Genomic DNA, 20,359 nt, shown 5'->3' with positions numbered 1-20,359 from the left:
TAATCATTTAGCAAAAAATCGCTTAATGAGGTAACAAAATTTGAGTTAATGGAATAAGGTATTTTTCATTTATTAGTGTCCTTAAACCCTCTTAAAATATTTCCTCACCCTTATCGTTCTTCTCCTTTTTCTGTATTTTTATAACTAAATAAGTGCTTAAAAGTTAATTACAAATTAATCATAAGAAAAAATGAATTGAAAAAAGAGGAAAAGATGAGATATGAGAGTCTAAAATACTTAATTATTAAGTAAAAAATCACTTCATAAGTAAGTAAAAAATTTAATTTAAAGAAATAAGTCATTTTTTATTTGTTGGTGCTCTTTGTCGCTCATAAATATCTTATCATCCTTATTATTCCTTCCTGTCTTCCTATACATTTCTTTCTTTGACTCATTAAATACTTAATTTTTAAACACTTAATTTATCAAATACCGTCTTAATCTATAAAACATCACCTTAATCGACCAAAAAAATAATTATCAAACGCCACCTCAGACTCATCTTGTCAATACTTTGAGAAGTACAAATCAAATAATTATAAATTAAATACGTTCGAGAATTGGAATGTGAAAGGACTCTTTTTTTCCGGTGAAAATGTTGAAGCATTTCTGTATGTAAGTATTCTTATGGTATATGTATATCACAAAACGAAGTAATTAATCCGCTCATATAAATAACATCCTACTGAAATTGAAAATACAGTGATTGCTCATTAATGTATTTATTCTTATTTTTTTGGGTAACAATTAATGTATTTATATTGTATTAATTCAAGCGTTGGCTAGCATATTCTCCTACCTTTTTGGTCGTTCCATTTTGTCTCTCTTGTCTCATTCTCTTTCTGTTTTTTTTTTCTTCTTTTCCTCCCGACCTCATAAAATCACGAGGCCAGACAACAATCTTTAACTGAAGAAATACATATCGGAGCAATTTATATTAGCTTAACTCAATATCAAAGGTCAGACCTAAGAGAATATAATGTTGCTGAATCATTTCAACATAACAGTTTTAACTTTTAGCGTGTGTTTTTTTGGTTATGTCGAAATCCGATTTATTAATTAAAAATTACGTGACAGATCTTCAAATCAGAAAAAGGCCGAATTTCCCTCGATCCTCACTGATGATGCTCATATAAAGGGAATATCACCCATGGTATACTTCTTGTATTTTAGTGAAATTGGTTTTTTTATTTGGTTAATTAAACTTGGTCTATATTCTTGCTTGGACTTATTCTTATTACCACACCGGTCGAGTACTTGCACTGCCAAAGAAAAGAAAAATAAAAAAAAGACCATTTCTCCTAATTTTTGCTTGGCCCACTTGGACCTATGGCTTTGTTTACTTCTCTCGTACTAGTCAAAGCAAACTATGGCCTCAACTTAATTTTCATGCGATAAACTATGAACAATTAAAGCATCTTCTACATAGGTACCCTTTTTTCGCTGAATAATAAATATCATTAATGAAAAGCGAGTACAGAGTCTGTAGGATTTAGGCACGGATACCTTTCAAACATACAAAGCGGGGAAAAGTATGACATTGAACTGTAATGGCCCAAGTCATGAAGAACGATACTTCTCAAGATATATGTGTACGCATGTGATTCTACATTATGCCTAAAACTTATCAAGATACTTCTCAATTTCACCACATCCACCTTAGAATGGTCCAAAAGATGGTCCAATATCTTTTCATATCAATAAAACAACTTTCTTTTTGAGGATATATTATCTCTTTTCTTGCTCATTCCCCACACTTGAAACCCTCAAAGAACTGCCCCCCAAAAAAAAAGAAAAAAAAGTTGATTGGCTTGAGCCATTGACAATGCAAACCATGCAAAAAGCGTGAATTAAACACACAAGAGAAGGAAAGACCCATCTATGGAAAAACCTGAAAATTGGGTTTCTGTCTCGTCGTTGAAGTAGAAAGTACGCAAATGCTTGCTTTTGCAATTATAATGCATGCTTTTGGGGGCATCTCCTTCTCCTCTTGTGCAAGTCAAGTATGCACATATAGATCAACTCAAGATCTTGCTTTACTAATTAGCTCTCTTTATGGGTCTTCTTTCGCTCGTATTTTAGAGGAGATACGTACATGATCATATGAATTACAATATGCGATTATTTTTATTATTTGGGAATCCTAAGTCATCATTTCTTCCCTAAATCAAAGAAACTCGTGCCGTGTTTGGTAGAGAGTATTGGATAAGCAAAGTTTGTGCTATTTAGTTTTTGTTTTTGGCATACCGAGTATGATCCAGCAAGAATATATCGAAACCAGCTGGCATTCATGGCATCGAATACTATCACATGCTTTCCTAGGATACCTTGGAGATTGGTCAAACATGTACTATTACGCATGTCGACCCGCAATATGCAAGATTGTACCACCACCGACATATATTTTTGTAGACAAAAGAAATAAGTAGAAAGAAAAGATATCTTCTGTTGGGCCGGACTGTACCGACAAAATATTTGCTGGAAAATTAGAAAGCAGATTTGGAATGCAATCTCGGCCTATTATTAGTCCGTACACAATACGAAAAAGGCCCAATAATGACCACACTGAAATTTAGCAGCTTTTTCCAAATCTCACTTGTTACTGGTCAAACAAATATTCTCTGCCAAAATTTAGTGACTAGACGGCCGTTTTATTAGGCTTGCGAACGAGCCCGAGGTCTCGAGCAAGAGAGTTTCTCTGGACGGCCAACATAGTCGGACCTTGGTCGATTTGTATAGGTGGTTGGGTTAGTCAATACAGTGGTTATGGTTTGTGCAATAGAGTATGAAATGACAACTACTGCGTAAATCATGCTGCCATTTAAGATGATGGTGAAACAGTTGATCAGCGAAGAATATCGGTCTAGTAGACTCGATCCGACTTATAGCTCTAAAGTCTTTTGACATCTGTACTGCTCCTGCAGGCTTCTTTCAGATAAAGATGATTAAGAAGAACAATGACATATTATTGCATGCATGAATGGGGCTGTGCCAAAAAATAAAAATAAAAAATTAACGAACCGTCACGGAAAAAACCGTTCTGTTCTAAACCGAAAACCAAAATTAATCGATTTCGAAAAATATTCGGTTTGGAATTTCAAAACGAAAATTGGTTACAAGACGGTTTCTATTTTCAAAATTATAAAACCGCGGTTAACCATCCAATCCGGACTATATATATTTGTAACATTATTATAAATATTATATGTGAAACTAGTTGTTCGCCCGTGCTACGCACGAATTTTGGTTAGAGCAGTTATTTTAGGAGGATTTTTAAAAATTTCACATCATATATTCTTAAACTGAAACAATTCAAATATTAGTGCATATAATAAAAAGCTAAGAATAATTCAAAGAAAATTATAATACCAAATATGGATTAACAAAATAATATTATTTGCAAAACATAATGCGTTTTTTTAAATATCGAACTATAAAAAATTGTATCTATTACCATAATTCTGTTTGCAAAATTCTTTTAAAAATTTAAATAGATTTATCTTTTACCATGTCAAAAGTAGACAATATTTGAACATGCTTATCGCATATTAGTAAAATTTTCTTTTAGTTACTAATTATATAGAAATTTTTTTATATAGATATGTAATTTCTAGAAATCGATTTTTTTTCCAAATCAATTTTGGGAAATTCTTTTCTTTTCAAAATCAAGAACTTACTTGCATTTTTTTCTAAATTAATTTATATGCATTTATTAATTTAATCCTATTGGTATATACTTAATATTGTGCCACTATTTATTATATTGTAATCAACTTTATATACATAGATAGATAGTAGATAACCTTTCTAACCTCATGATATTACTACATTTACTTTTATGATCATATTTATTGTCATGTGGTCAAATTTATATAATATATATATATATATGGAAATTTCAACCTAATAGAAAGTCAAAAAGTGAGGTAAAAGAGAATAAATTATTTATTCCAATTTTAGATGGACTCTTTTTAAACTTCTTCTCTTTATATATATGAATAGATGTTTGTTTAATTGACCTCTTTTTTTTTTTTAGCGTTTGCTGTGTGTGGAAGAACGGAATTTAATGCAATCATAATTTTAGATCCTTTTGAAAAGATTTTTTTCAATATCGGTTTGGCTAAGTGAACCAAACTGTAAAATCAATTCGTTTTCGAGACGATTTTTTTTTTCTAATTCGGTTTCGATTGTGGTTCATAAGATTCTTGTCCCCAAAATTCGGAATGGTTACGATTCATACTAGAAATCATAGCGAACCGTCCCGTGCTCAATCCTACTTATGAATTAAGAACGCAGGGTATTAAAAAAAAAGATAAAAAAAATTAAGAATGCGAGAAGAAGTGTATAAACTGCATCAAGCAAACATTCCTACGGGTGCTTATAAATAATGTAGAAGAACAAAATAAGAAGAAAAGAAAAGAAAAATCTAATATATTTTTATTATTTTCTCTTGGTGTACTGGATACTGTCGGAGTGGTTTTCAGGTTTTCGAGCTCGGTATAATGTATTGGGGCTTTTCACAAGTTTCACGCTTCCCACACCATATTTCGGGGTCCCAAAATCTCTCTGTGATTAGGACAACAGCCCTTTTATTCCCTGGCAACCTTGGGCCTCCTCGCCCTATATAAAATTGCCCCTGACCACCTCCATTTTTTTTTTTTGGTTCTTGGTAGGAGCCCTTGACCTCTTCTTGTTTGTTTCTTCGCTGCACATAAATCTTAACTCATAATTAATCTCTAAAAAAAATCGATAATTATCATCACGCCTAGTATTATCATTTATAAAATAGTGTAACTTGAAAACTCTTGATTTCAAATAAAAAATAGTCCACAGGAGCTTCTCTCTATTAATTTTTTTTTTCACGTGTATTACGAGACCTATGAACTTAAAATATAATAGGTAATGAAGCGAGAATAAAAAGAACACAAGGAGTTTTATCGATAAAAATCGAACTCAACTGTATCAAACATCATTCCTTCGAAAGGCAATAAATTTTTATTAGAGAAGGAATTACACGGTGTACAACAATATAATGACAATCTCCAGTTGAAGACTACCAGGTGTTATGCCCTCCCCTTGGATAGTAGTCGACATGAAATGCCCTTGTTCTTGGTTGGGAGCCCAATTGGTTTATTAGATTTCCACGATGCACGATGCTTGGGGTCTCGTGGCTGTATTTTCAGTCATAGACTATATATAAAAACACTTACTCTTGTTATATAAAAATTTTAAATTTCGTACAAGAACTATTTGTATCAGCTGTACAAAATCCAATTTTTTTTTTTTTTTATAATAAGAGTTTTATTTTGTATTTAGTCCGTGATTAAAAATTCAGTCACGAAATCTATTACGAATTTCCCTGAGGATCGCTTAGTACCACCCAGTGGCTTGTCTTGCACACTAAACTAAACCTAACCCCAAAGGGCCCAAACCCCTCTCTCTTCCTCTTCTTACTGTACTGTTCTGTCACTTTTGCACTCTCAGACTCAGAGAGGGAGAAGGAAAAGAAGAGGGCTTTTTATCGGCTCCATGCAAGGGGCAGACTGAACCAGCAGCTCAGCTCTTGCTCCTCTGTTCACTTCTCCCACGGTTCCCTTCTTCAAATTTTCTCTCCTCTCCGCCACAATGCTGAAGCTCCTGCTTCTCCTTCTCGCTCTCCATTGCTTCCACATTCAAGGTCTTGCTGGTAATTGGAAGACTGTCGGGACGCTTCTTGAGTTTCTTCATTTCACTTTTTCCATATCACTTACGTACGCCTCCTTCTCTCCTGTTTCTTCAGCTGCAGGTCAAGGAGGGCTACCGAGTTCCCGTGAGACGGCTACCCTCTCCGACTCCTACCTCGGAGACGTCTCCGGCAATGTTCTAAAGGCCGAAGCTTGGCTCAGAGCCCATGTCCTGTCACGCTATCCTGCTTCTGGAACCTCCACCATAGTCGTGGGGGACACCATTTCTTGCACCGGAGATCAAGAGCCCAAGTTGGGTCTGGTCCTTCCCTCTCTGAAGAACATCCACCACTCTCTCACGAGGTGGGGCCTAGAGAGAGACATCAAGGTCTCGGTTTCACTCTCTCAGGACTGCTTGACCTCTGGTTCTGATGTGGGTGCTGTGAGATCAGTGCTGAAGTTCCTTGAAAGCGTAAATTCCACCCACATTGTGGACTCTGCACCCTTAAAGTCGTCACCTTTACCGGTGGAGACGAGCAAGTTTGGATCTTTAAGTTTAAGTTGGCTGTTGGGAGGGAAACCCATGACCATGAGCAGGAAGCTTTCCTCTGTGGAGTCCGACTCCAAGCTTGTGAAGCCGTACCCGGCAAGACCGAGTCCGTTGCCGGAAATACCGCGGGGAACCCCTCTCCACTCCTCAGTTGGCTTCTCCATCCCTGCCCACATAGCCAAAAGCCCTCACCCAGCACCCTCGGGTTCGAGACTGACTTCCCCTCCTCCTCTACCTCCCCTGCCTCCTTTAACCTTCCCTTTCGCTCCGGAGCAGCCCCCGGTGTTCGTGCCCGTGATGCCACCCCTCGCTTTCACACTGCCACCCTGCGCTCCACCAGCTGATGATGGTCGATTTGGGTCTGCCCCGTCGTCAGGGACGGCTGAGAGGGGCAGGCAGAGGCTGTGGTGCGTCGCTAAGCCGACCGTCCCCGAGGACACGCTGCAGGAGGCGATGGACTACGCCTGCGGGGAGGGAGGAGGGGACTGTGGGGAGATTATGCCAAGTGGGAGCTGTTACTACCCCAACACTGTGATTGCTCATGCGTCCTATGCTTTCAACAGCTACTGGCAGAAGAACAAGGGGAACGGCGGGACCTGCTCCTTTGGTGGGACCGCAATGTTGATCAATGCCGACCCGAGTGAGTCTTTCTTGTTCTCTTCTTCATCGGACATCAGTCCATTTACTGATCATTTCTTTGGAATTCCCTTTCATTTGTCCTTTCCTTTTGAACTTACTAAATCCGAAACATTTGGAGAGGCGGTATCATGTGTTGATCTCATATGGTTTACTGGTAAGTGTGGATTGTTTGTGATACCATATCGAACATTTCACCAAGGGGGGGAAAAAGTGGCAGCTTTAACAGTCGGTTTATATTTAATCTAGGACCACAATGCTAGTCTATATGTGATGTTTTGCGTCTTGTCAATATGGATATTTATCTATGAACAAGTAGAAAGGACAACCTCAGCAGAAAAATGGATCGCATTGCTCCTCTGGTTAGGAAAAATCAAATCTTCTTCTAATGTCGGAGCTAGATACGATTTCAATACAGCGATTACAGAACGAATAGATGGCCGTGTTCTTGGAATGCTGATGTACTGACCAGGGAATGCTCTTCTTTGTTTGGGCAGGTTTCCTTCACTGTAGGTTTGTGCTTAGCTGATCACCTGGAATGGCATCGAGATCGAGAATGGTGGATGGCCGTCTCTTTTGGGCGTGGGATGAGAGTACTAGTGGTTCATCTGCTTAAATTTAATTTCTGCTATTAGGAGATTAACGGTAGGCATGCAAAAATGTAGAAGGCAAGGACGTTAAAATTGCTTTGTTAATTCAACCCACTTTTAGACATCTGTGAGCTGATGAGAAGACTCTTGATCTAGTAAAATGTTGACACTCCCTTCTGCTTTTGTGCAGGGACAAGTTCTTTTCATCTTTGTTTCTTTTTCCCTTGTGAATTGCGCATTTTCCGGTCTTTTTTATTGTTCTTGTTTTTCCTTCCGTTATGTCCATATCATGTGGCAGCCTTTTGTACCGTTCCCTTTGTGTAAGTGTGCCTTGCTAAAGGATTCTTGTAGAAAGTTTGGTGCTACCAAGGTCAAGATGGCCGAGTTGGTCTAAGGCGCCAGTTTCAGGTACTGGTCCGAAAGGGCATGGGTTCGAATCCCATTCTTGACAAACAATATTTTTGTTCGCCCTCCTCGACAAATCGTTTTGGCTCGAACAGCGGCTCAGGTTCACTAATCAATTATTAATTTGTGCCATGAGACCGGGGATGCAACTGAGTCGAGCCAGCGAATGTGTGAATTTGGCTAGCCTCTCTGCTGCCTTTAGCTCGCTCGCCCTAGCTAAAGGTTCCCCGGCTCTAGCTCCGTGTTTCCGATCCCAAAAGGTCGATTATCTTTCTTTGCATCGTAATGGGTGCTTGCTGTTCCAACCTATACGACTTTAACCGAAACCTTCGATCACGCTACAATAGTCTAACAACGAAATAAATAATTACACTCAGCTGCATAAAGGTAATATGCTCTCACCATTTTAAGCTCGATCTCGGGCTCCGGCTCGCTCCAGCCTACTAGAGCTAAACTAATGCCTTGGATCACACTGCAGTAGTCTAACAACGAAACTAAACAAATACAAAAGATTTGAAATAAATATGCTCCCCATTCAAGTTCGATCTCGAGCTCTGGCTTCCTCTAGCACTACTCGATCTTGAGCTCCAGCTTGCTCCATTAAGAAGCTACAAACCGAGCATGTCGAGCTCGGGTTTGGAGATGCTTGTTTATATCACGAGCCGAGCTCGAGCTTGCCTATACTCGGGCCGAAGAAACAGACTGACCAGACGAGACTCCTAAAAAACCGGCCGAGCCCGAAAGAGCTAAGGCCCGTAGGGTTATTATTGGGCCAGAAAATGGCCTGGGCCGGCCCGACCCGATCCTGACAGAAATTATGAATTTCTTAACCTTCGCCTTCAACGAGCCCCTCCTCCTCCTCCTCCTTCCCCCTTCCTGGTCTTTTCGCTCCATTTTCGCGCACAAGTCAATTCCAATGACTCTGTAACGACGGGTTGGGCGTGGGAAGGCGATACGCCATGAATTTCCACGTACGATCTCCGAGTTTCGGTTCCCACTGCTGAAATTTGTGCTCGTTCTGAGCTCAGTGTTGATCTTTGCATGTTCGGAAATTGATCAGGAGAGGATGAGGATGTTGGGGATGAAGAGGAAGGAGGAGGCGGCGGCTCAACTCGATTCCAAACCCTATGAAGGGCCATTTCAGTGGGTCGAGACCTCTAACTCCGTCTCCCGTCAGTTCCAGTTCGAATCCGATGGTCTTCTCTCAGTAAGTTTGCTGTTATCCCATCTATTGTTCTCTCTTCTTCCTCTCGGTTATGTTCATATCATGAATGAGTAGTGTTGCATCACGTGGGTTGAATGAGTAGTTCTGTTACTTCAGTATATACATATCTGATGCTTCCATTGCCTGTGGACTGGAGGAATGACTGAGCTTGAGGTCGATGGAATTGCAAATGAGGCTCTAAGGGGAATCGAACTTAAGGCTCTGATGGCATAGAAAAAACCTGTTTTTGATCTGCCTAGAAGTATTTGAACAACATGAAGAGTGCGCAAAATTGTGTATCATAAAATTGGTAGAAATCTGAGGCACAAGTGGAATCGATTCGGTCTATATAATATAGCATGATCAATATGTTAACTGGTAGTTTTTCATCAATCAGGTTAACTCGCTTCTCTGTTCGATTAGCTATTGTTAAGTTTTTGCAGCATTTTAAAGTTTGCAGTCAATGCCACTCACGCTTGATCGTGATACAAATGTCCATGTTTAAATGTCCAGTGTTTCTCCGGTTTCTTCCCAGTTTAGTTTGGTTATATGTGTTGGGACTTGATCATATGACTGTGATGTGAGAGAGTGTGTTAAATTATGAACACAAGAACAAGCATCCAGCTAAGAATTTCTACTTCTAGAGAAATTATCAAGTGGTTTATAAATGCGTAATGGATGTGAATTTGACCTTAGTTGTGTGGTTATTGTTATTTGCAGATGAAGGTACTTGATGACTCGAGACCTGTAGTTCATAGGGTGGTTGATTCCTTCCTCAATAAATTTTTCCCTTCGGGATATCCCTATAGGTAATATGACCTTTTCTTACATGTTTATTCACCACAGAAAAGTTTGGACTTCAGGGTACATTGCTCGGGTCTATCTGGCTGCTTCAAATCCATGAATCATTCAGTTTTGCATCAAGCTAATTATGTCTTCCATGATTGTCATGTGATTCTTCATTGATACAGTGTGCACGAGGGTTATCTAACATATACACAATTTCGGGCAATGCAACACTTTACTAGTGCTACACTCTCTGTATTATCAACTCAGGTCTCCTTCTTAAACCTACGCATTTCATTTTTAAAAACTCCATGCCACCTCCCTCCCAATCTAAAATGTAATTTTGCAAAATATAACCGGTTGGACATAGTAGGTTATTGGTGTTTTCCTTTTGTTTATTTGGATTGTGGGGACAGAGGGGTATAAAGGAGTGGGTTATAGATAGAGGGTTCCTTGAATGCAAAAAGCAGGTTCAATGAATATGTTCCTTTTAAATTGATATCCTTGAGTGGTGGCACTTTTTCTGCATGCTTACTCCTTTGCAGTCCTTACTATCTGCTGCAGGCTTACGACCTACACCTGCACAGGCGACAGTTGTTAGTTGGGTAAGTTATAATTGGGTTCCAAATCCACTCATTTTGCCCCATTGAGTTCCTTTTTAAAAGATTCCCCCCTTGTACTTGTGCTGTGCAGATTTTGAAAGATGGAATGCAGCATGTAGGAAAGATCATCTGCAGCAATTTAGGTGCTAGAATGGATTCCGAACCTAAGAGGTGGAGAATTATAGGTTTGCATCTATGATGTAGCATTTTTACTCTTTCATACTTTTGCTCTTCCCTGGTTTCATTATTATGATTTGACTTTATTGGTAGCACAACTGATTTGAGCTTCTTCATGCGGCCATCTCTCTTAAATATTTCTTAGATTGCATTAGAGACAGCTGAAAATTTTGCTTTCCCCCCTTCTTTCTTCAGCGGATGTGCTTTATGATTTGGGAACTGGCTTGGAAGTCCTTTCCCCCTTGTGTCCACAACTATTTCTTGAAATGGCAGGGATTGGCAATTTCGCGAAGGTATTTGTTTCTTCCCATCTTACCCTTTGACATCATAGTGCAGATGAGATTCAACTGAACTAATATTATTAAAAAAAAAGATAAAGAAAGCAAGTAAAGTTCCAGTTGAAGATCACTTTTTTCAGCTTTCACATTTGACAGGGAATGGCAGTTGTTGCGGCAAGAGCAACGAGATTACCAATATATTCTTCATTTGCCAAAGAGGGCAATCTTAGTGACCTATTTGCAAAAGGGGAAGCCATTTCCACTCTCTTCAATGTTCTCGGTATTGGTGTCGGGATTCAGCTGGCGTCAACAGTCTGTTCATCCATGCAGGGGAGGGTATGACAAAATCGTACATGTATTAGTAATTACTCCAATCCAGCACGTAGTATGCATTAACTTGGGTTTGATTTATGACATTTGCTAGACAGAAAACAGTGACTAACAATGCATTAATCACTTCCCAAATAGTTAGCTCTTTCTGTTTTCCTCTTCCGAGTTTCTACAATTCAAATTTTACAAGGTCTAATACTTTTCTTGCAGTTAGTTGCCGGGCCTCTTCTTTCGGTCATGCATGTGTACTGCGTTGTGAAAGAGATGAGGGCTGTCCCTGTCAACACGTTAAACCCTCAGAGAACTGCTATGATTGTAGAGGATTTTCTCAAGGTTTGCTTCAAGAACTAATAAAAAAAAGCTGCTAATTTGTCGAACTAATTCCCAAGTATTTTCTCAAGGTTTGCTTCATATCTATTTCCTGCAAATGTAGACGGGAAAGGTAGCAAGCCCGGCTGACCTACGATACCATGAAGATCTTCTATTCCCGGGGCGAGTGTTAGCCGATGCTGGGAACGTTAAAGTTGGAAGACCTTTGCGGGACGTTCTTAGACCTTCGAAACTTTACAAGTGGAAAGAAATTCTTCCCGATGAAAAGTTTGTCCTGAGTCAAGGTGAGAAATGGGTCGACATGGTCTTAGAGCAAGATGCAACGGGTGCAGATGCATTGAAGGGCTGGCTTGTTGCTGCTTATTCGGTGCGCATGGGGAATTCGTCACCTGATTTAAGACCCGAAATTGTGCAAGAAGCTTATGAGAAGGTGAATCAGGTGTTCACCTCATTTCTGGAGGAACTCCATAATAGAGGGTGGCACACGGACCGGTTTCTTGACGGAACGGGAGTTCGATTTTCATGGTGAGAATACGGCTTTAATGATGATGTTTTCCTGTGTTTAGAAGTTTAGGTCAATGGAGACTGTAGTTGGTTTTTCTCCGGTGAATTTGGGGTACAAAGTGGCTGTAATACGGACCCAGCGTAAGCTGACTCTTTGTTTTCGCAATTCTTGATTTTATTCATCGCTTGACTTTTCTATTTTTCTCTTTTTGGATCAAAACGAGACAAAATCATTGGCGAAACTTACTATATATATATTTTCGGTGGAATTTTTTTGGGGATAAAATTAAACATGAAACTGTACATTTATGTACTCTCTTAAAAATTGAAGAGAAAAAAGAACTTGCTAATGGATTTTAATAAAAGATGGCAAAACCTTAGTTTGAAAACAAGAGTACGATGCTTGTTTATTCGAGAAATTATGCCGTCTCGTTGATGGATGGTGTCTGTGGCCTTATCACCGTTTGACGAGTCTTCCCTTATTCAGTTGGGAAGGTAAACATTCCCACGTTTATCTAAAGAATAGGTGTGGTACTTTTTTTTTGTTCTTAATTCAATGAAATTAAGTCGTGTTAGGTTATAGTAATATTATGAGCCAACTAGATCTAATTAGGTCAAGGGTCTCTTAGAACTATTAATGTTGGTCGGCCACATGATTAAATCCTGTAGCCTTAAGATCGTATCACTTTGCTTGGTGTGTGAAAAGCTATTAATATCTGCATGAAAAATGATTCCTTTTATTTTTTTCGGTGTGTAAGGATTCCATTTCTTTACTAATTACCCTCTTTTTTTTAAGGAGTTAATTACATAAAAATACACAAACTTTACACTTTTTTCAATTCTAACGCGAACTTTTTTCCTTAACCTCTATACAAATTATCTATTTGATGTTAATTTTAGCACGAAGTCAAATTTTCCGTTCGTTTGAATGGAAATTACTAACATATGATACCGATGACACGTGGCTAAAGATGATAGGTCCAGTGAAATCCACGAACATTCCTTAATAAAAATTTTTCCAGAAACAAATAAAAAATAAAAAAAGAAAAATCAGGGAAGAGTCGGCGGCCAGCAGTGGGGGCCTCGATCTCAACCAAGGGCTCCTTCCCCTCGATTGGGGTCGCCGATGACCACAGAGAGTGCCACTCGACCTATCATCTTTAGCCACGTGTCATTAGTAATATACAATAGCAATTTTTGTTTAAATTAATGGAAAATTTGATCTTGTACTAGAATTAATATCAAATGAATAGTTTATGCATCTTTAGGTCAATGAAAAAAGTTTGTGTTAGAACTAAAAAAATGCGTAAAGGTGGTGCATTTTCAGGTAATTAATCTTTTTTTTAATCCAAAGTAAGCCAAACAAGACAATTTCATAAATTCATTTTTAGCTTTTCTCAGTGATAAAAAAAAGTCAGACAAAACATTAATTTAAGATGTGCCATGAGACACATACTGATCTCAGTAACACATGCTGTGCAGTTAATATCACCCGACACTGAGATACCTTGTTTATATCTCTTTCTCTCTCTTTTTTGGGTGCAAATGGGGGCCGAAGCCCGATTGTACATCTCGATTTAGTCATAACAAAAGGTGAAACTAAGATTTAGGATCGCCCGGTGCATCTCTTCATTGAGACGATGTCAATACATATCTTCATTTCGATCCCAAAGCCAATGAGACTTTAATCGATCTTATTTCGAGCCGTAAAAGGCGGAGAGAGGGTGAACATGAACATACACCTTCAGCCTTTCTGCAATTGAAAGATACTCATTTTTACATGTAATGAGGTAAGAGTCACGGATTGGTCTACAATACATGCAATTTAATGTATACACACCATACATTCAAAATTTCAAAATTAAATCTCAGTCATTAAATACATATATATATATATATATATATTTTAAAACCAATGCATCATAGAATTTTCCGAGAGTCGCATCTTATCCGGAATCCGTGTTCAGTCTGAAAGAAGCAAAGTTTTTTCCTTGAAAGTGTCTTTCCATAAAGAAAGTGTCTTCATGGAAATTTCCACAACCTAGAGAGGTGAAGAATTCTTCCTCGTAACCAAGTGAACAGCCAAATGGGTGTCTGAGTCACAAATAAACAATCATCCATACCCTGATCGAGTTCCGGTAAATTCGTACGTATTGCACCATATTTTATGTCGTATTATGCAGGCGAGGGATCCACAAGACGGTTCGATATTGTATCGAAGTTGAAAAAGTGAGATAGCAAAAGGAGATAATATTTTAGTTCGGGCGGGTCCAAATCTGGTTGAAGTAAAGGAGGGATAATGCAAGTCGGTCTTTCCTTGGAAGAATATGAAGTAATTGTCTTCTCACTGATCTCAGCGCGGCTGGCTGCTTATTAGTAATGGTATGTGTTGACTTGGAAGATGTCGTTCTTCCAGGTCTCAGCCACACCCCACCACATGGCCAAACCCTCTCCTTTTGTATTTGCCCACACTTCACTCCCACCCCCAACGACCTAACAATAGACGTGCACCCACCGTTTCATCCTCCACCTCCCCCCTCCCAAATGCTTTTGGACTAATATAAGTCCGATCCCGCGTTCACCTGCTATCACGTACTGAACCCGTCGATTGATATTTTTAGGCGTATTTAGTTATATATCACTTTTTTTTTTGATAGGAAGTTATGTCTCACTTTTAATATAGAAAAGTTTCTGACCGTGAGATTCGGTTGATGTAGTGCAATAAAGACCCTTTATCAAGGTGAAACAAGTATTACAAAAGGTTTGTATCCGATACAAAGACCTCTGAATTACCATATTATACGTGGTGTGATTACTGAAAATTGAACGTATAAAAATAAAATAAAATGTGAACATATCATTAAATGATTGCGTTAGTCGAAATAGGGAGCTTATCTACTCGAAATTGTTGTCATCATATATGAATGGAAATATGTCGTACTTTGTGGACTAACTAATATCTCGACTTAGTCCACTCTCACTCCCTCTCTCCCCTCCTTCCCACTTCTTTCCCCTCATCAAGCGACTGCCCATCAGACCAAGCTAATATATATAACTTCTCTCTCACTTACATCACTCACTTCTCTCTCTCTCTCTCTCCCTCTCTCCCTCTCTCTCTAATGGCTCTTGAAGCTCTCAATTCTCCTTCCTCAGCAGGTCCTCTCTTGCACCATGAAGACATGGTTGATCACCAAACATGGACCAAGAGGAAGCGAACGAAGCGGTCTCATCTTGACACCGATATGCCCCCATCCGAAGAAGAATACCTCGCTCTTTGCCTCCTCATGCTCGCCCAAGGCGGTGGAAGAGGCAGGCCAGTTACGACTCATCGCCCATCTCTGTCTCCACCGCCACCTTCCGCCACCAATAACGGTTACAAGTGCTCCGTCTGCCACCGAGAATTCCACTCTTACCAAGCTCTAGGGGGACACAAGTCCAGCCACAAGAATAAGGCTGTGATGGAAGACCACCAATCTCCAGGCACCACCGCCCCTGGCCCAGCCACCTCCTCTCACAACAACTCTGCGACAAAGAAACTGGGTTCGATGAATTCGATGAGCAATAGTACTAGGACACACCAGTGTTCGGTTTGTCTCAAGACTTTCGCTTCGGGCCAGGCCCTAGGTGGCCACAAGCGCCGCCACTTCGAGGGCGGCAGTGCGGGCGGTGGAACTGGCAGCAGTTTGATGCCACTGACTGAAGACGTGGATTCAGGCCACAGCCATCACCATGGTTTTGACTTGAACTTGCCTGCTTCCTCGGAGCACTCACAAGAAGCGAATGACGTTGACTTCGTTAGGAAAAGTCAACTTTCCGGTGACGAAGATGTCGTCGAGAGCGACTGCCGGTGATCACCGATGCCCAGAGGAATGATCTATTCTTGCAGTTAGATGATCGAGATTAGTTGTGGAGAGACTTGGCACTGGACTTTTTCTTTTTTGGGCTATAAGACTTCTCATTAAATCTTTAGTTTGTTTGATCAGGTCGTGTGTTTCCATTAATCATTGGTCCATAATTTGTCTGTACAGATAAGTATCGATTTTTGTTTAATTATGAACTACAGTTCATCAAGTTGGCGACAGACAAATATCGATTTTTGTTTAATCGTGAACTACAATTCATCAAGTTGGCAATATAGAAAGATTTGGATCCATTGATATCTTTCTTATCATATGATCTAGCAAGTGGATGAACTATTCCAATCGGAATTCGACTTCATTTATTTACCCAAAAAAATTTCGATTTCATTTTAAGTTCAGATCTAGCCGTAGTTAATTCTTTACAACCACGATGCCACTCCATATTCAAGTGTGGAGTGACCCTTCTTAATGACAATTTGGACCATCATAATTGAAAAAAAGATGTCAATACGAAAAAAGCATGTCATATAATATCATACGCACTTCTTCAAAATAGAAGTTCCAAATTCAGTTCTTTCCAATAAAACTTATTGTATTTATTTATTTCATTTCTTCTATTCTTTCCAATAAAACTTCTTCTATTCTTTTTACATACATATATATATATTTGTATTGATTACATTCTAATTTTCATCAAATAAACTTATTATTTTTCATCAAATTAATTATTTCTTATTTTCATCATACATTATAATTATAATTTTTGTGAAATTAATTCATTATCTGCTAAATTTTCATCGAATTATTGATTACATTCTAATTTTCATAAAATTAACTCATTAATTTTTATCAATAAATTATAAATTCAGCAAATTAATTAATCCTAAATTTTCGTCATACATTCTAATTACATTTGTTATGTACTTAATTAATTAATTTTATTTTGAGCTCAGCGACATTTTTTAATTAATTACATCCTAAATTTTTTAATTAATTTATAAAAATAAAATAAATTAATTAATTACATCTTTTTTATTTTTCTGAGCTTACCGATGATTTAGTGAGGGAAAATTTTCCATCTCTATCTTTTTATTTTTTATTTTTAAAGTCACCGACAGCTTTGCAACAAAATTTTCCTACGGTAATTACCATCGAAAAATCATAGGTAGTTCGGGAAATTAATCACTGATTATTAGCGGCGGCTTTTCAATGGAAATTTACTGATGAATGCCGTCGGTATTTTCCGTCTGTAAATACGGATATTATGATAGTGTATTCCAATAAAAATTCGAGTTCATTTAATGCTCTGATCTGGTCGTAGTTAATTCTTTACAACAAGAGTGTTATTTTATATTCGAATGTGGAGTGACCCTTGTTAATGTCAATTTGGACCATCTTGAAAACAGATGTCAATACAAGAAAGGCGTGTAATATAGTATCACATATCCTTCTCCAAAATAAAAGTTCTGAATTCAGTCATTTCTAGTAAAACTTTTCGTATCTATCTATTTGTTTCTTTTATAATTCCTTTACCCGGCCTGAACCTCTTTTATAATCGAAATCAAGATGTCAATACATACCAACCGAGTAGGGCGAGTGGCAGCATTGATGGGGGCCCAACCAAGTCTAAGACGTGCACGGTATCCCCTTACAGCTCATCGTATATTTAGATGCTTCGGTAGTTAAGAGAAGATCCCGCTGAACTTTCAATTAGTAGCGTTGCAAAGAGAACTCCATTAATTCTCTCTTATAACCTTGGACCCTGGAAAAGGAAAAAAAAAAAAAAAAAAAAAAAGCAAACCTCAATCCTACCTTCCCTCATCATCTGAACTCCATTAATTCTCTCTTTTGCTTTAATTGTCTGCCTCCACTGGTCGGTCCGGTTCACTTTAATTTCTCGTAATAATGCGCGGTCTACAGAGGCGTTCTGATCGTGTCTATCGCCCTCTTAAATTAGTCTATACATGGAATTTGAGGACCTTGAAAATGAAACTCTTTAGTAGATTAAGCGTGCTGCCGTGACGACTGAGACGAGTTTCTCTCCGATGTAATACGTCATGTTCATACCATTGAGTGGTTGACAGACAAAGTGAGTTCCTAGCTAGTTGGGTGTTTGGCCGTCCGACATGATTGAATGTGGCCCCTCAAGTGTGGACTCGTTCTACTCGTCAATGTGGTCTTTGTTTGATTTTGAGGGTAAAGACCAAGTCACCAAGGAAAAAATATTCGAATTCATTAGCAAAAATTACTCAATTCAAGCAACTGGAAGACGTCGCTCTGGATTTAATAGGCCTTTATAATTTGCCAGTTGGAATCTTTCCTCGTCTGTTCTTTAGCTTGGTCCAAGACATCTAGTGTTGTCTGTTTGGCTTCTATGAAAGCTGCGAGGAACCGGCCTTCGTAGCGCTACGGCATGCATGAAACTAATTAGTTTCAATTTTAAATGATTAAGAAGTCTCTCGTCACAACACGAGAATGCGATTCAATGACAAATTGAACTCTTAGTGGACGACTTTACTTGCAATGTAGAGTTTCAAAATACATAAAATATCTCGTGGTTAGGCAATACCAAAATGACATTAGACTAAGGATACTCGTGGTTTAACGGAAAAGAAGTCTCTCATCATTGTACAAATGAAAAAATGATGAATAAGTGTAGCAGAATGGAAAGATCGAGAAAGGTTGTGTGCACGAAGCCTTGCCTCAAATCAAAAACTTCTGACTTTGATTTTCACCTGTAAGACTTTTCCGTATGTTTTTTTTTTTTTTTTTAAATTCCTTCTCTTATTCCATCTTTTTATTGTGACTACGGGACTTTTGTAACCGGAAAAAGAAGTAGTAGAACAGGATAAAACAGAAACTAGGAAAAAAAAAAAACCGGACGTGTAATTAATTGTTCCTTCAGGGCAAAGCAGAACCAGATCATGGGCCGGGATGGGGCAGAAGTCAGGCCCAAATCCAATTCCTTCTGAGCGGCCCAATGGTCGCCTAGCATGAGCAGTGGCCCTAACCTTTTTATGAAGTCCATGCAGAAAAAGAAAGCATCAAAAAGGAAATAAAAAGCCCCTTACGTTACGCAGTTGATCATAGATTATCTACTTCGACTGGCAATCAGTCGATTTTGCTCTCATGTGGCAGGTCAGGTACTTCCCTTTGTGGTATGTTTTTTGATATAATGAACCTACATCATCTAATGACATACGCAAAAAGGCAGACAATCAAAATGCCGAGATATGCATTTTGTATACATAATACCATGTAGCACAAGAAATGATATTATTGTGATCAGCATATATTGCTTATTAGTAGCCAGTAATGAAAAGGAAATATAAAATTTATGCAAAGTAGATTTCACGAAAAGCTTGTGCTTTAAACTTTCAATTAAAGCTAAAAGTTAAGGGTGCCCAAAGCTGCCAACTACCTTCCACTCTAGATTGTCAAATGGGCGCTTTTCTTTTGTCTTTCTTACAAAGGAGGCCAATGTGTTGAGTACTATATAAACCCAATTAATTAATATAGGACACAGATAGTCCTACAATAAAAATCGAATCTGCAACATTTTGATTAATAGATGAAGACGTGCGCTACTGTATTGCATCCACTTTCTTTGAATTCGCACTTTTAACTAGGGGTGTGTACGGGTACCGGGTATACCCGAAACCGGTTGGAACTTACCCTAACGGGTAGGGTCCGGGTAACTGGTATTGAAAATAGGGTAGGTTCCGGGTATTAAAATTAGGAACCTGTGAAAATCGGTTCCGGTTCCGGTTCCCGCCTACAGGGTATTCGGAACCGATTATTTATTAACAGAAAAAAGAGGAAAGAGTAAAGTTACTATCTCCTCTAATGAATAAGAATATAAGCACTTTGTTGTGTGAGATCGTATTATGGATGTTCAATTTTATTGATGGATTAATGAGACATATTATTATTTCATTGTTGTTGATTAATCTAAATTTTGTTGATATTCTATTTGGCATGATTACTGATTATGTATGTGATATTTTCGATTTTATTTAGCGAGAAGAAAAAATTTACAGGTTCCAATAGGGTACCCGAAACCTATGGTATAATACAGGTTCCGGGTAGGTTCCGATTCCATGATTCAACAGGGTAGGGTCCGGTTTCAAAATCTTGGAACCTGTCCCTTACAAGGTAGGGTCCGGGTATCATGAAAAATACAGGATATCCGGAACCGATCACCCCTACTTTTAACTTGTTAAAAATGGACACTTCTACACTTACAACTTGGAAACCGAGTTGGCTTGGCTCAAAATCGGACATGTGAGTAAACTCGCCCGTAATTGCAACTCAACACCACAAACTCGGTTCAATTGTGAGTGAGTTGTCAATTTTACTGAGTCTTAAATAAAATTTCAATACCCTGGAAAGGGCCCGACCTGATGAACCGATCACTTCTGCTCGGGCAATTACTAGCAAGTGG

General features: G+C 38.6%; 3 protein-coding genes and 1 non-coding gene across 5 annotated transcripts; all 4 read left to right on the top strand.

The window, feature by feature from the left end:
* The first annotated feature begins 5,422 nt into the window (after positions 1-5,422).
* Positions 5,423-7,655, top strand: LOC116206979 (glucan endo-1,3-beta-glucosidase 12). Of its 2 annotated transcripts, none has more exons than XM_031539826.1 (3): positions 5,423-5,677; positions 5,780-6,853; positions 7,347-7,655. In XM_031539826.1, the coding sequence occupies exons 1-3, from the start codon at positions 5,626-5,628 to the stop codon at positions 7,376-7,378; spliced, it is 1,158 nt and encodes a 385-aa protein (XP_031395686.1). In that variant the 5' UTR covers positions 5,423-5,625; the 3' UTR covers positions 7,379-7,655. The 2 variants fall into 2 exon arrangements, with proteins under 2 accessions (XP_031395686.1, XP_031395685.1); XM_031539825.1 differs by having other exon boundaries at positions 5,427-5,686.
* Positions 7,656-7,809: 154 nt separating this feature from the next.
* TRNAL-CAG lies at positions 7,810-7,890 on the top strand. The gene has a single exon. It is a non-coding gene; the product is annotated as a tRNA-Leu (tRNA).
* An 807-nt stretch (positions 7,891-8,697) lies between these two features.
* LOC116209472 (protein root UVB sensitive 2, chloroplastic) lies at positions 8,698-12,253 on the top strand. The gene is made up of 10 exons (XM_031543116.1): positions 8,698-8,815; positions 8,905-9,051; positions 9,769-9,857; positions 10,020-10,104; positions 10,380-10,439; positions 10,528-10,621; positions 10,809-10,906; positions 11,048-11,227; positions 11,432-11,554; positions 11,655-12,253. The coding sequence occupies exons 1-10, from the start codon at positions 8,804-8,806 to the stop codon at positions 12,078-12,080; spliced, it is 1,314 nt and encodes a 437-aa protein (XP_031398976.1). The 5' UTR covers positions 8,698-8,803; the 3' UTR covers positions 12,081-12,253.
* Positions 12,254-15,042: 2,789 nt separating this feature from the next.
* On the top strand, positions 15,043-16,216 carry LOC116206961 (zinc finger protein AZF1-like). Its single transcript, XM_031539801.1, has one exon. The coding sequence runs from the start codon at positions 15,175-15,177 to the stop codon at positions 15,904-15,906; it is 732 nt and encodes a 243-aa protein (XP_031395661.1). The 5' UTR covers positions 15,043-15,174; the 3' UTR covers positions 15,907-16,216.
* The last annotated feature ends 4,143 nt before the right edge of the window (positions 16,217-20,359 follow it).

Source organism: Punica granatum, chromosome 5 (assembly GCF_007655135.1).
Source record: "Punica granatum isolate Tunisia-2019 chromosome 5, ASM765513v2, whole genome shotgun sequence".
Lineage (NCBI taxonomy): Eukaryota > Viridiplantae > Streptophyta > Magnoliopsida > Myrtales > Lythraceae > Punica > Punica granatum.
This window is presented reverse-complemented; position numbering and strand designations above follow the sequence as displayed.